Source organism: Xiphias gladius, chromosome 17 (assembly GCF_016859285.1).
Source record: "Xiphias gladius isolate SHS-SW01 ecotype Sanya breed wild chromosome 17, ASM1685928v1, whole genome shotgun sequence".
In the NCBI taxonomy this organism is placed as follows: Eukaryota; Metazoa; Chordata; class Actinopteri; order Istiophoriformes; family Xiphiidae; genus Xiphias; species Xiphias gladius.
The window spans coordinates 7,870,819-7,883,732 of NC_053416.1; the positions used below are offsets into that span (position 1 = coordinate 7,870,819).

The 12,914-nt window shown below is 43.3% G+C and overlaps 1 protein-coding gene across 5 annotated transcripts in view; it reads right to left on the reverse strand.

Moving 5' to 3' along the window:
• The window catches only part of dclk1a (doublecortin-like kinase 1a), a 46,115-nt gene that overhangs the window by 32,595 nt on the left and 606 nt on the right, over window positions 1-12,914 (reverse strand). For all 5 annotated transcript variants that reach the window (XM_040151454.1, XM_040151453.1, XM_040151450.1 and 2 more), the window contains exon 2: window positions 12,009-12,358. In XM_040151454.1, the coding sequence (XP_040007388.1) occupies window positions 12,009-12,358 (350 nt within the window). The remainder of the gene's footprint in view (window positions 1-12,008; window positions 12,359-12,914) is intronic.

The following is a 12,914-nucleotide window of genomic DNA, read 5'->3' on the forward strand; positions in this document are numbered from 1 at the left end:
ATGAAAAGAATAAAACGAAAACAGTCAGAGATGAGACCGAATTTCCAAATCCCCCGAGTCATAGAGGAAGCAAACAGACAGAGGGAGAAGAGTAATAGAGGAGATCTATTCCTGACTGCTGCTCTGAGCCCAACGACAAAACAAGCTGCTTTGATGTCTCTGGTGTTCCGTTCGCACAGAGAACCGGCCCAGTTACACAACATCTACATCTGCTAAAACAAGGGCAGGAAGAAACAAACAGAGAAGCGGAGGAAAAGAGGGACTAAAATAAGATGATGAGAAAACAGCAGCGGAGTGTGGAAACTGGCAAAATTCGCGGCCCTGCCATCGCCTTTCACGCTTCGTTATCGAAGCAAGGAGCTGTCTCCACGGCCGGGTCGCGATGGTCGAACCACCCTCCCGCCTTAAATGGGATCTTTGAGTTTCCATAACATCATTTTTAAAATCAAGGCTGCGGCAGTGAGGCAGAGGGTCGACGGGTTTACGGATTGTGTTTCGCATCTCACGTGCCTGAGAAACCCCGGCTCCCATCCCTTGCTGCCACCGTGACTGAGAGGATAGATTATTATCTGGCTGTGGTGCTAACATAAGGGAGAATGGGACATCTGTTTGACATTTAGCTCTATCCACACATCACACCAGTAAAACAAAAATTACATAGAAAAGGCTTTAACAAAAAGATATCACTCCATGACCAAGGAGGTGTGACCTCTGTAAACATGACCATCATCTCCTCCTGGAAATGTCTCATACAACAAATAATAGAGTATTCCTCATTAAACCCATTTATATTCTCAATACGCCACCTAGTGTAGAAACAAACACCAAACACCTTCTAGAAGTGTCTGTTGCTCTCTCTCCCTCCCTCTCTCTCTCTCTCCTTGGTTTGTTCCTCTTCTCTTTCTTAGTTTCTTATACATGAAATACAAATCACATTTGGAAAACCATCTGGCTCTGGTCAGATACGGAGCTGCCGCTCATATCATTTGCACCGCATTACTGCAAAGGTGGACCACAAAGTGAGACCGACAAATTGCTTACGCCACATGGTGGCACTGTTTGATAACCACATGAATGTGGAGAGACCCACCAGCCGTTCCACACAACAGTGACTCAAAGAGCCTTGTTTTTTTATGACAGTGCCGTCACAAAAGCGGGCTGATATACAGCCTGGAAGCCACTGTCAGAAGCAGACAGTAAACTGGGTCTCGAAATGAACAGACACACTAACTACCACAGCAGCAGACACGTTCAAATGTTTTTACATCTGGGTCTCTGTGGAGCAGTACTTTTAGACAACAAAATCCAGGTGTCTGTTTGGTGGATGTCCGAAGGGGTGACGGCGGAGCTGATTTTTAGTTTGGGTGCTCGGGGGCACGAGGGGAAATACGTGAAAAGAGACCGACGGTAAAAAAAAACAAAACAAAAAAAACAAGCCCACAAAGACACAGTAAAAAATACATTATGAACACTATCTTATCTCACCTTTTATGAGAATGCACAGACACATCTGGTTATTCTGCAAGGCATACGCACACAAATGACTAGACAGCCACACACACACATACGCCAGCTTCTGAGCCTGCTGGTGGTGCAAAATCTTAGCACTTTGTGTTCAAACAGTCTGTCTGGCTCTCGCCAGCAGCTCCTGTGAATCAGCTGCCGGGAACAAATGATCACTGACAACACTGCTCGCTCTGCTCATTTAGAACGGCTATTTCTGTCTCCCTGTCAGATTTCAGGTCTACTTGAGGACTCATCCATTAGCACCTCGCTTTTTAGTGGGAGGTTCTGACAGCCGCTCAGAGGTAACTGGTGTGTAAATGTGTGAGCGCATATGCAAGTGTATGTACTAGTAGGAAATAAACCTCAAAGGGTGTAATTATAATTAGTACCGAAACAGTTATTCTATTAATGACATAAAATTAATTGTCAACAATTTTGATAATCATTTTTTCATCATGTATCAAAAAAATTGTAAATACTTCTTCCTTCCAGTTTCCCAAATGTGAGGAGTTGTTGCTTTTGTCTATTTGATATGGTGTTGGATTGAATATCTTTGGGTTTTGGACTGTTGGTTGGACAAAACTTGAAGATGGCAACAAAAAAATGTTTTGTTTTTTTTTGTGCTTGGTCTTTCTCTGATAAGAAAGAGAGGCAGTTCTCTGAGACTGGAACAAACAGACAGCTACAAAGCCAGAAAAAAAAAGAAAAGAAAACCGCTAATCTACGGCACCACAATAGACTCACAGTGGTAACACAGAGGACATGGTGAGGTCAACATAATCCTGCCCACAGAAAGACCACATTTTGGTGGGACAAGCTGTCGCTGCACTCTGCCAGGGGGAGCTTAGCGCGGTGGAGCTGTCCACGGTGCTGAATCGACTGCAGCTGGCCGACAGAGCCTGTCGCGCTGCTCTGAAACACTTACCACGGGCCCAGACTGGGGAGACACGCAGACGGACGGACAGACAGACAGACGCATACTGAAAGACAGGCAGACTGACGGGGCAACAGATGGATATATTGACACCAGACAAAGAGAGACAGAAACAGAAAGGGCGAAGCATTTGTTGCAAACATGGAGGGGCCTCTGAAAAATATGATACTCACGGACATAACTGTAATGTTAACACAGCAGCATGTCGTGGCTGCAACAGACACCATCAGTATTTCTGAACTACATGCAGTATGTGGACAGTAATCAGTGTTACTACGTAGGTTTGACATTCCTCACAAAGACCTCGTCATTTAATACTGTGTAGGAACCTGTGAGTCTTTGACAGACTGACAGTAATTACGCAGAAAACAATAGTAATGTATATTTACTGTATATTCTCAAGATGATATTGAAAGAACAGCACTTCAAAACTGCTGTCAACAGGTACTGGTAGTACTGCAGGGTTAAAAGCCCTGAAGAAACGAACAAATCCCTTGTCACAGTCAGAAATACAGTAAATAACATATTGAAACATCTGCAGGAAACTTCTCACTCACATTCTCAATCTCGAAATGAAACCAAGCCAAAATGCATTTTCTTACACTCTAGGGGAATTTAAAAAGTCTCCTTAGACCAAACTGAGACACAGAAATGGGCAGGCGAAGAGCCACGCTGGCTACGGGGAAAGGTAGATAGAAATTGATCTGAAAGAGGCAAGAGGGGAGGATGAAACCATCTGCACCCTGAGGGAGAATTCACGCAGCGCATGACCTCCCCCTGCCTCACCCAGCACCCCGCATCCAGGCCCCATCTCATCAGACAACCGACAGGGGATGGGAAATGACAGCGAGGGCCAGGAAACGAGGGAAGAGGCAGGAAGAGCCTAAAAAACAAATAGAGGAAAAGAGAGCAGCGGTGACATGAGGCCAATTAGCAGTGCAGTGGGCTGCGATAGCACTGGTGTTGCTGCGTTCACCTCAAATCAGCGCAACAGACTGCCTGCCTGGCTTGCTGACTGCTATGTTGCATAACAACTTATGTAACGGCTTCCTTTGGAGCTCTATCTGTCTTTCTCTCAAAAGTGCGAGCGCATCTTCTGTCCTCCGTGTGTTTAAAGGGAGCCAACTTTTTGCAGTGAGGCAATGAATAAAAAATAAGTAATTATGCAGCGCGGTTCCCATAAGGATGCAAATCAGACGCAACATGGCATCAGCCTCAGCTTCCCTTTCCTCTTCCAACCCCGTTTTTCTCGTGTTTTTTAAGGTCCTCTCACTTTAAACTCATCTCTTCTGTCATCCTCATCATCTGATTTGTCAAGTTATCTCATCCCGTCCTGTTTTGGATCCGCCTCCCTCTCTCTCCTCTAACCCAGACTGCTCATTCCCTCTCTGATTTCTTTCATCTCCTCCCTAATGATCTCTGTCCCCCTTCAATCTCTCGTCTTAAATCTATTTTTGTGTGTGTGTGTGTGTGTGTGTGTGTGTGTGTGTGTGTGTGTTTGCATGCAGACATATTGAGAGTGTGTTGAATTAAGGAGCCGAACGTGTAAGGATACGTGTAACTAGAGCAAGCATTAACAGATGACGTACATATTACTGTGTGAGGAGACAGCAGGGGGAGGTCGAATGAGTGAGTGTGTTAGAGTTTTTGTTCATTACTTAGTTTATTAAGAATTCCTTTCATGGTTGATTATTCTGCTGATTATTTCCTCAATTAACTAATTCATCATTTGGTCTGTAAAATATCAAAAAGTAGTAAAAGTCGTCTATCACAATTTCTCAGAAGAGAATATGACGACTTCAAATGTCGAATGTCTCGTCTTGTCCTACCAACAGTCAAGAAACTTAAGATATTCAATTTACTCACATTGATAGCCAGCAAAGATTCACATTTGACAGGCTGGACAGAAGGAATTTGTGGCAGTTTTGCCTAAAAACATTAGTCAAATGATTCCTCGATTATCAAAATAGCTGCAGATTAATTACTGATGATGGACTAACTGATTGATGATCTTACTGTTTCAGCTCCAATTAGAATACAGCAGAGGCTAGCTCTGAAATATGGCGAGGACTCCATATACTTTAGACCGGATGGGAAAAAAAACAGTTTTGCTTATGCAGTACACTTACTGTGCATTTGAAAACTGACAAAAAATGAAGTGAAGTGCAATATAAGGTACACTTAAAAATGCCAACATGAAGACTAAACTCAGTAGACCTTTGAAGCTGATACTGACAGACAGACAGAAATAGAGGAGCTACTCATGGCAGGTTTTTTTTTTTTTTTTAAAGAAAAACTTTTGAGGTAGTGTTTATATAAGTTGCAGCTGTACAGATGCAGGATTTTTTTTATCAGTCCAAAATGGTGCAGTGCAAGAATTTTGCGATGTACCGTATCAAAGTGGGACTTACTTTACAGTACCTTAAATTTTGATTTGAAGATGCATTTGTCAGCAAGACACAACACTTTTGTCTTCCAACCGGGGTGAAGAAGCATTGTTCCTTGCAATGCCTACCACCTAGTTTCTTGGCGCTTCCCTCACTGAGTCATGATAAGACAAATCGAGATATGCTGCGATCCGACTCTTTAAGTAACTTAAGTTAACACATCGCTGGGGCACAATTTTTCAAATGCAGATTTAGCTGAGAAGGATTAGAGAGTGAATGAGTCAGGAAGTGCACGAGTCAGAGAGTGTGTGTGTGTGTGTGTGTGTGTGTGATGAAGTTGTGGTGTGACTAGGTTCTCAACAGTCTGCCAGTGCCCGAAACCTCTGCCATCGATCCTAATTTGGCAGCAGATCCTCTGACTACAGACAAGCTCCCCAATCTACCACAGTCACTCTCTGCTGGTAGACAGAGACACACAAGAGCTAACTGACTGAAACAGAGACAGACAGACAGACAGAGAGAAAACCTGAGACAACACATCGTAAATAAGCTGTTTACACACAAAATAAACCCTTTTAAATGTAAGATTTGTGCTGAGGAAAGCAATCATCAGTCTCATTTACTAAAAATATACTGTATAGTAGCAAACACACTGTATATCCTCCTCCACACACACACACACACACACACACACACACACACGCACACACACACACACACACACACACACACACGCACACGGACACACACACACAGACAATGCTGCGCTGACTAGCTGTGACTCAGCAGATCAGCAGGAGCAGATGGACTTCGCTTCCCACAATCCTCCTATGCAGAGCAAAAAGTGACATCATCAACATACAATCCATCTAATGGAGATTGAAAAATAGCTAAAAATGCTTTGTTTTTGAGCAGAGCGTAATGTCTGCACTTCATAATTCGCAATATTTTTAGGTGATGTTGCTGTAAGGACCCTCTCTACAGTCCCTCCAGAGCAGGATGTAAATCCCAAGGAGGAGAAAGGAGACAGGGAGTGGACAAAACTAAGCAAAAAGTAAGAGACAAACCGAGAAAACAGGAGGGAAACTGAAAAATGAAGGCGGGATTGTGTGGAAGGACACACAGAGAGACAGAGAGAGGGAAAGAGGGGAGAGAGAGGAAGAGACAGAGAGTGGGGGAGAGAGCGCGATGCCATATGTTGCAGCTCTTGGATTTGGGGGTGCATGCCGAGTGTGCTAATTAAATGAGGACTAAATAGCCGTAAAAACAATGGCATGTTGACAGCAAGAGACAGTCAGAGTGAGAAAAATGAAGTAAAGGGAGGTGCGAGAAAGAAGATCATAGGGGGCGTGGGCAGCTATGGACATAAGGAGAGCAAATCTGTTGCTGGGAAGACAACTTAACATTATATAAGAGGATAAGAAATGATGCAGATAGAGAGAGAAGCAGAAACAGTAATGGGTGGAGAGATATTGAAAAGATATGGGAGACAGAGAAAAGAAGGAGGAGGCTGCAGAGAAAACAGGAAGATAAAAGGATATTAAAAGCTCCTCAGCCTTTCCGACAAGGAGAAGAACAGGCCAACAATGCAGTTTGAAAAGTGAGAGCTGCACTGCAGATAGTGAACAAGTGGTTCATAGTCAGTCTTCTCCTACATACAAGCTCTGTTTAACATGTGCCATTTAATTAGTAAAAAGACATACCACAGCATTATCTGTGATATTTATATATATATATATATATATATACATATATGAGAAGTGGATAAAAATGCAAATAATAATAACGCAATTAGGAATGTTACTACAAGGACAGATCGTATCAAGTTGAATGCCAGTAGCAAAATACATAATAGCAATAAGCACTTCAGTATTTGAGTTTTCCAAGCAGCATGAGACAGCGAGGAGCTCCAAAAAGTTCACTTCATCTGCGGCCTGGAGAAGCCTAAAAAATTCCTGTCAAAATACTTCATACAGTTCAAATAAGAGTATGAAGTATGTTGTTACAATATGCACAACACAATATGCAATATACACAAAAAAAAACAGTCAGTACTTAGGCACAGTGGTGCTTGTAGCTAAATGCTAACATCAGCATGCTGATTTGCTAACAATGACAATCCTAACATGCTCATGTTAAAAAGGTAAAATGCTCAACATCTTAGTTTAATGTGTTTGCATGCTAACATTTGCTAATTAGCGCTAAACACAAGGTACAGCTGAGGTTAGTGGTAATATCAGAGACCATTGGTGCATATGTACAATATGGTTGTTCAGGTTGGACTTGTTGCAATATTGTTTTGCAGGTATTGAATCAAAAAAGTCAACCCACTGGTGGTGCTTAAGGAAAATTCAGGGTAACTCAAAGTCAGTATGATTAACCCTGGGGGGTTATGGATGTCTGTAAAAAATGCCATGCCAATGCGTCTAACACTTTTTGAGATATTTCAGTCTGGACCAAAGTGGCAGACCTACAGACCACCTAAAAGACAGACAGACATTACCATCCCTAGAGCCATGCTGCTAGTACAGCTGAAAACTAGACCAGCACTCACAACAGGATATATCGCATACAGTACTTGACAGTTAATTGACATGACGCCTACTGTAAGAAGTCATATCTCTGTAGCCTTGATTGCAATGGTAATTTATTGGTTATGTAGAGTTAAATGTTAACCCAAAGTGCCCACGTACAACTAGAACTGCTCACCGCGCATATATTGTTTGTGGAAAGAGATGACAGATTTTTTTAAAAGGGGCTCTCCCTCAATTTTTCAAATGAGGTTCAGTTCACCTGTCAAGAGGAGTACTACTAGGTCTGTGGCTCCGGGGAGTGCTCTTCAAACTCTGAGACTCAGCTTGGGTTTGAGATTTTAAAAATTTTCAATCAAGACACGAGAGCCTACATTATAAACTGGTGTTTAAACTGGTGTTTATAATGTGTGTGAGGTTTGAAAGATGTGGGCATTTAGGAGGTGTGAAGGGGTCTAATGAGAGATGCTATTGAGTTACTTTATGGATATTGTAAGATCCAGTGTTTTTGGAGCTTGAACCATACGAGAGACTAAAAAGTCAGGATATCTCTGCCTCTGCTGCTTCAGTTTTGACAATTCTGTTTTTTTTTTTTAAATCTGGCTCTAGTGAGTACCTTTACAGTACTTTAAGGAAGTTCAATACTAGATATCTAGAGTAACCTTCAAATGTAATTTCTAACAAAACTTGGAAAAATGCAACCAAAATGGCTAGATACCACTGAAGAGGTTGTTCGTTATTAGTATGGGCAGTCATTGTGGGAAATATACCTCTTGCCCATGCTCAACCCACTGAGACATATATTAAAGGATCTCGTTAATGAGATACTCAAAGACAGAAAGCAACCAACCTTAGAGACGACTAAGTTGCATCACTTCATGCACGGGTTGATAATTGCCTACAGTTAATGGCTAGTGATGCATGAGCACAAATGTAGATGAGTCCATTAAAAAGAGTGTGTGTCACTATCCGTGCCTAAGTATGCGTAAGCCTTGCAAGGCTCAAGACTGGCAGCTGGGGTCCAACACAGTGTCTGTGTGTGTGTGTGTGTGTGTGTGTGTGCGTGTCTGTGTGTGTAAACAGAGCTTAGATGTATTAATAGACCAGCCATGTCCATGTCCTAAGCCACTTATGGGTCGTCTACCTTCTTGATCAGACCCATCTAGCTACAGCATCCAACCATGCCACTGTGTGGCATCACAGCAGGTGGGCCAGTTCCTAAGCAACTAGATCAAGCCATCATAAAAACTGGCCGAGGTGAAGAGCTTGCCGAGAAATATGAGGTCGTGGTAACCCCAAAGGAGAGGGGACGAGAGCTAAAAATACCACCCGACAGATAGAGTGAGACCTGAGACAGTGGAAGGATCAATATGGCAGTCGGGGTGGAACTTGATACGTTCTTTCTCACTCGCAGACAGAAATGTGAAATCCAAAACGATCACAGTAGAGTAAGCTCCCGGTGGGCAAACTGGCACATATCAGTTGCCCATAGACAGTTCACAGCCTGTCATATGTCGTGTCCTCTCCATCAACATCCCATGATTTATCATCAGTTCTACCCTAGTTACTAGATAATCTGTAACAGTGAGAGAAAAAACAACTAGCAAAGCCAAAGTTTTATAACACAATAAAACCGTATTGTTTTGGTGTCAAAACCAAAACTCAGTTGTCGTATTGGCAATGGTATTAAAAATCTTTGGCACACACTCAGTCACAAATGGAGATATAGAGTATACACATAAAGAAACACACATGTATATGAGGAGGCTCGAGAGAGTCTTAGCCCAACTTTAATTTTACCCAAACTATTATCCATTATTCATCTCAGCACACTTAAGCCGCAGAATTTTTATATAAGCCGAACTTCTGAAAAACGTTTGAAAAAGAATGAAATGAATGAAAAGGAATTATGTAACAAAAATCCACATTCACAGTCTTGTAGGCTGCTGCAAAAGAAGAATAGGGCTGTGGGGATGCACATATACATCCTGCCCCACTGTCTCCGGCCTCATTACAGGGGTTAATGAAGGCAAGAAGCCTGAGCTCCAGTTCTCAGATGCTCTCTCTCCCTCTCTAGGCTCCGCAGCTCTGCTGGGACTCAACATTACTGGCAGCCAGGCCCAGAAACCTACTTCTGCCTTAGGAGCGGTGAAGGACACGGCTCAGCTGACGGCAGCAGCCCACACACACAAGAGCAGGTACGCACACATGCGTGCACCTGCACGCACACAGACACACACACGGATACTCTTCTTAACCCATAATGTAACCTTATCCCAGTGCATACTCAGGTAATTATCTTTAGCACACTCCCGAAATTCAATTCATTCAAGTGTCATTAACAAACAGCTTGGTCACTAGTCATACCTTCCTTCCAACCTTCACTCATCCATATATTATTGTTACGATTTTTTTTTTATTCAGATGTACATGTAGACATAGTTTACGGCATTGTTACTTCATTATTATCAAACATTTTTGGTTTGATTTTGTCAGATCTGGTTTATTTTCTGTTATGCTGATTATCTCTATACATATATAGCGGTTAAGTTAACATGGATTAACCACGTTTCATAGGGGGTTTAAATTTGCTACATGATTATCCAGTGTTTTCGGAGACTGTTAAACCATTCAGAAACAGGACGCTGTTCGGGTCTTATCCTGGATATTGCGTAAAACAAACATGGACTCTCTAAATCCTATGCAAAGGGGCTCTTATCCGGTCTATTTTATCTCCCACATGCATTAACCCCCACATGCATACACAGCCACACATAAAAATGAGAAGGAGTTGGTTCTGCACTCAGCCCAGCCCAGCCAATTTGGCAGCGAGCGTGTTACCATGCCTACAGGCCCAATCAATACCATGTCTAAAAATAGCATATCCATAATAGTCTTACTTCCAATCGCAGAGGGGCTGAACTGGGTGAGAGCAGCATTTATTGTGTAATCTCTGCGATAGCTGTAAGCAGTGTCGAACCACAGAGTGAGTGAGCATTGTGCAAAAGCATGACTTTAATCCCCAACAGGAGGTTTCTCAAGGAAGCCCTTTCCTGGGATTTTATTGGCTGGTGCTGGGATCTCGCAGCAGGTCAGATCGGGAAATCTGGAATGCCTTCCTGCTGGGTTAACCGTTGATCATTAAATAGACGGCATGGCGTCAGACACGGGACAACATGCCAGCGCCAACACATGAAGATTATTCTTTAGCACCGGGATAAATGGTAGCACAGAGCACTAAAATGGCAATTGGGAACAAAAAGCCCATAGGGCAAAGAACATATTCATGAAAATGAGCCACAAATTGGCCATTTAGGAGATCATTACTGCTGTACGACACAAAATGGCAGGATGCCCTTGACGTCAAACACAATCTGTTTCAAAATATTGGTGTCATTCCGATGCTGCTGCCAGGTAAAGCATGGTTCTTTGTCGCTACATTCAATAACCAGGAGCTAGAACATGACCTAGCGAGAGGCAGAGAGGGGGGGGAGCTGACAGACAGACAGACAGAAAGACTGATGGTGGCGTGAGAGACGGAGAGGTGACATGAAGACAAACGGGGAGAGACCAGAGAGCTAAAGAAGGTTCGGAATATAAGCTGGAACCCGAACATGCCGGAAGAGATGCCGTCTCTCTCTCTGTTACTTCCCCTCTCGGACAAATACACACAAACATGAACATGTGCCGGCACATAGAAAGTTTGTTTGACCTCATTTAACTGCAGCGCAGACCGAGTTCAGGGCCATTTCCACGTACATGAGACCACCTAATTATAGTGCTGTCACGGAGAATATATGCGTGGGTCTTTGCATACGTATGTGTGTGTGTGCAATGCTGTCGTAAAGTATGTTCTTATTATACTGTCTCCTTCCACAGCTGAGAGAGGAAGCTGGATAGGTGGGTGTACTATCTAGGGGGCCGAGACTCTGATTTCTTTTTCCTTGCGGAGGCAAAGCTCTGACACACATTGCTGCGGTGTGGGTGAGAACCCGGACTCCATTCACAGACTTCTTTCATCTTTACCTTCTCTTGACCTCGTTCAGTCTCTGTGTCACACGTTGTTTCCACAGCTCCGGCTGCGAACGGGGACACAAATTTTCTTCATTCATAAAAGGCTCATGAAAGAAAAATGAGCGTGCTCATTAAATATTTAGCTATTTTGATCCTTCTACCAGCCTGTTGATCTTTATTTTCCTCTTCAAAGCAACACTAATGTGAAAAACCACCACCTCCATAAAAGAATAATTGTTAGTCGCTATGATTTTGAATCTTTCTATCGCACATTAAACCACCTTCCTAACAGCAATAGACACACTCCCTCTCATCTCAGTGTCTGGTCTATTTCTCTCAATGGGACCACTCATCATGCGTAGCAACAAAACATTAGCTTTCAGCAACTGTATTGCAAGAGTTTGCCTCTACACTGGAAGCTTTAATAGAAACACAAAGCTAGATTGAGCGCTGGCTGACAATCAGCAATGCCATCCATGGTAAAACCAAGGCAAAGCCATGCCTGATGTCCTTTGATACCATACAAAGGCAAACATTAACGATTCAATCCGGCGAATGTTGTGCATGACACGCTCAGTGCACTGATAGGTATTAGGAATTCATTCATTCTTTTTGAGCCATGCAAAGATTTCTCACCAGTTTGCCCTCCAGCGTGTAGATCTTCTTCACCACTCCGGAGTCAAGCTTGATGGCATCTGTGATGTCGGTCAGGACCTGTTCGTAGGAATGGGCCGTTTTCTTGTTCAGCAGGATCCTCACAGCTTTGCGGGGCTTCACGCCGCTCCGCACCACTGTCACAAGCTTCGGACGTATGAAGTCCTTGGTTTCGCGGCTCTCGGGAGCGCTGGCCTTGGCGCTGCCCAGGGAAGGGGGGCCGCGGGAGGACGCCGCTGAGGCCTTGACGTTCACCGACCAGTTGGGGTTCACGTTTTTTGTGTAATCCAACTTTTTGTAAGCTTCAATGGAGCTGCACACGTAGCTGTCGCCTGTTGGGGTTACGGAGGAGGAGGAGGGGAAAGCGAGGAGATTACTTGCAATGAACGGTGAAGGAAATGACGCGGGATTTAAAAATGACAAAAGAGATGAGAATCCCTCTTCAGAGAGAGGGGGTGAGGAAAAATGGCGAAGAATGTGGGAGAATACGGAACAGAAAGGTAAAGACAGTAAGGAAGTAAAGAAGTACAGTACGGTAGCATAGCCTGGCCATAGGAAATCCTATATCCACCAAACTTATTCCTCTTCCCATGTCACTATTCATGACATAATGATATTGGTACGTACAGTATTAGAGAGTAACACTGATCATGAGAGGGTTCATCTGAGCTGAAACGTATGTCTATATCACCGTATGGCCTTTAAATGAGTGATACAATCTTTATAATAATGATCTACAGTGGCTGTAATTGGATTCAATTGGATTAGCCATAGAGCATCGCCCATAAAATGTCATGGGCCCGATTTCAAACCAGCCTGTAAATGTAAATGGGTCAAAATCGTGGGCCTGCTCCCTTTGCACTTGCCACAGTCTTAACTTTGTTACTT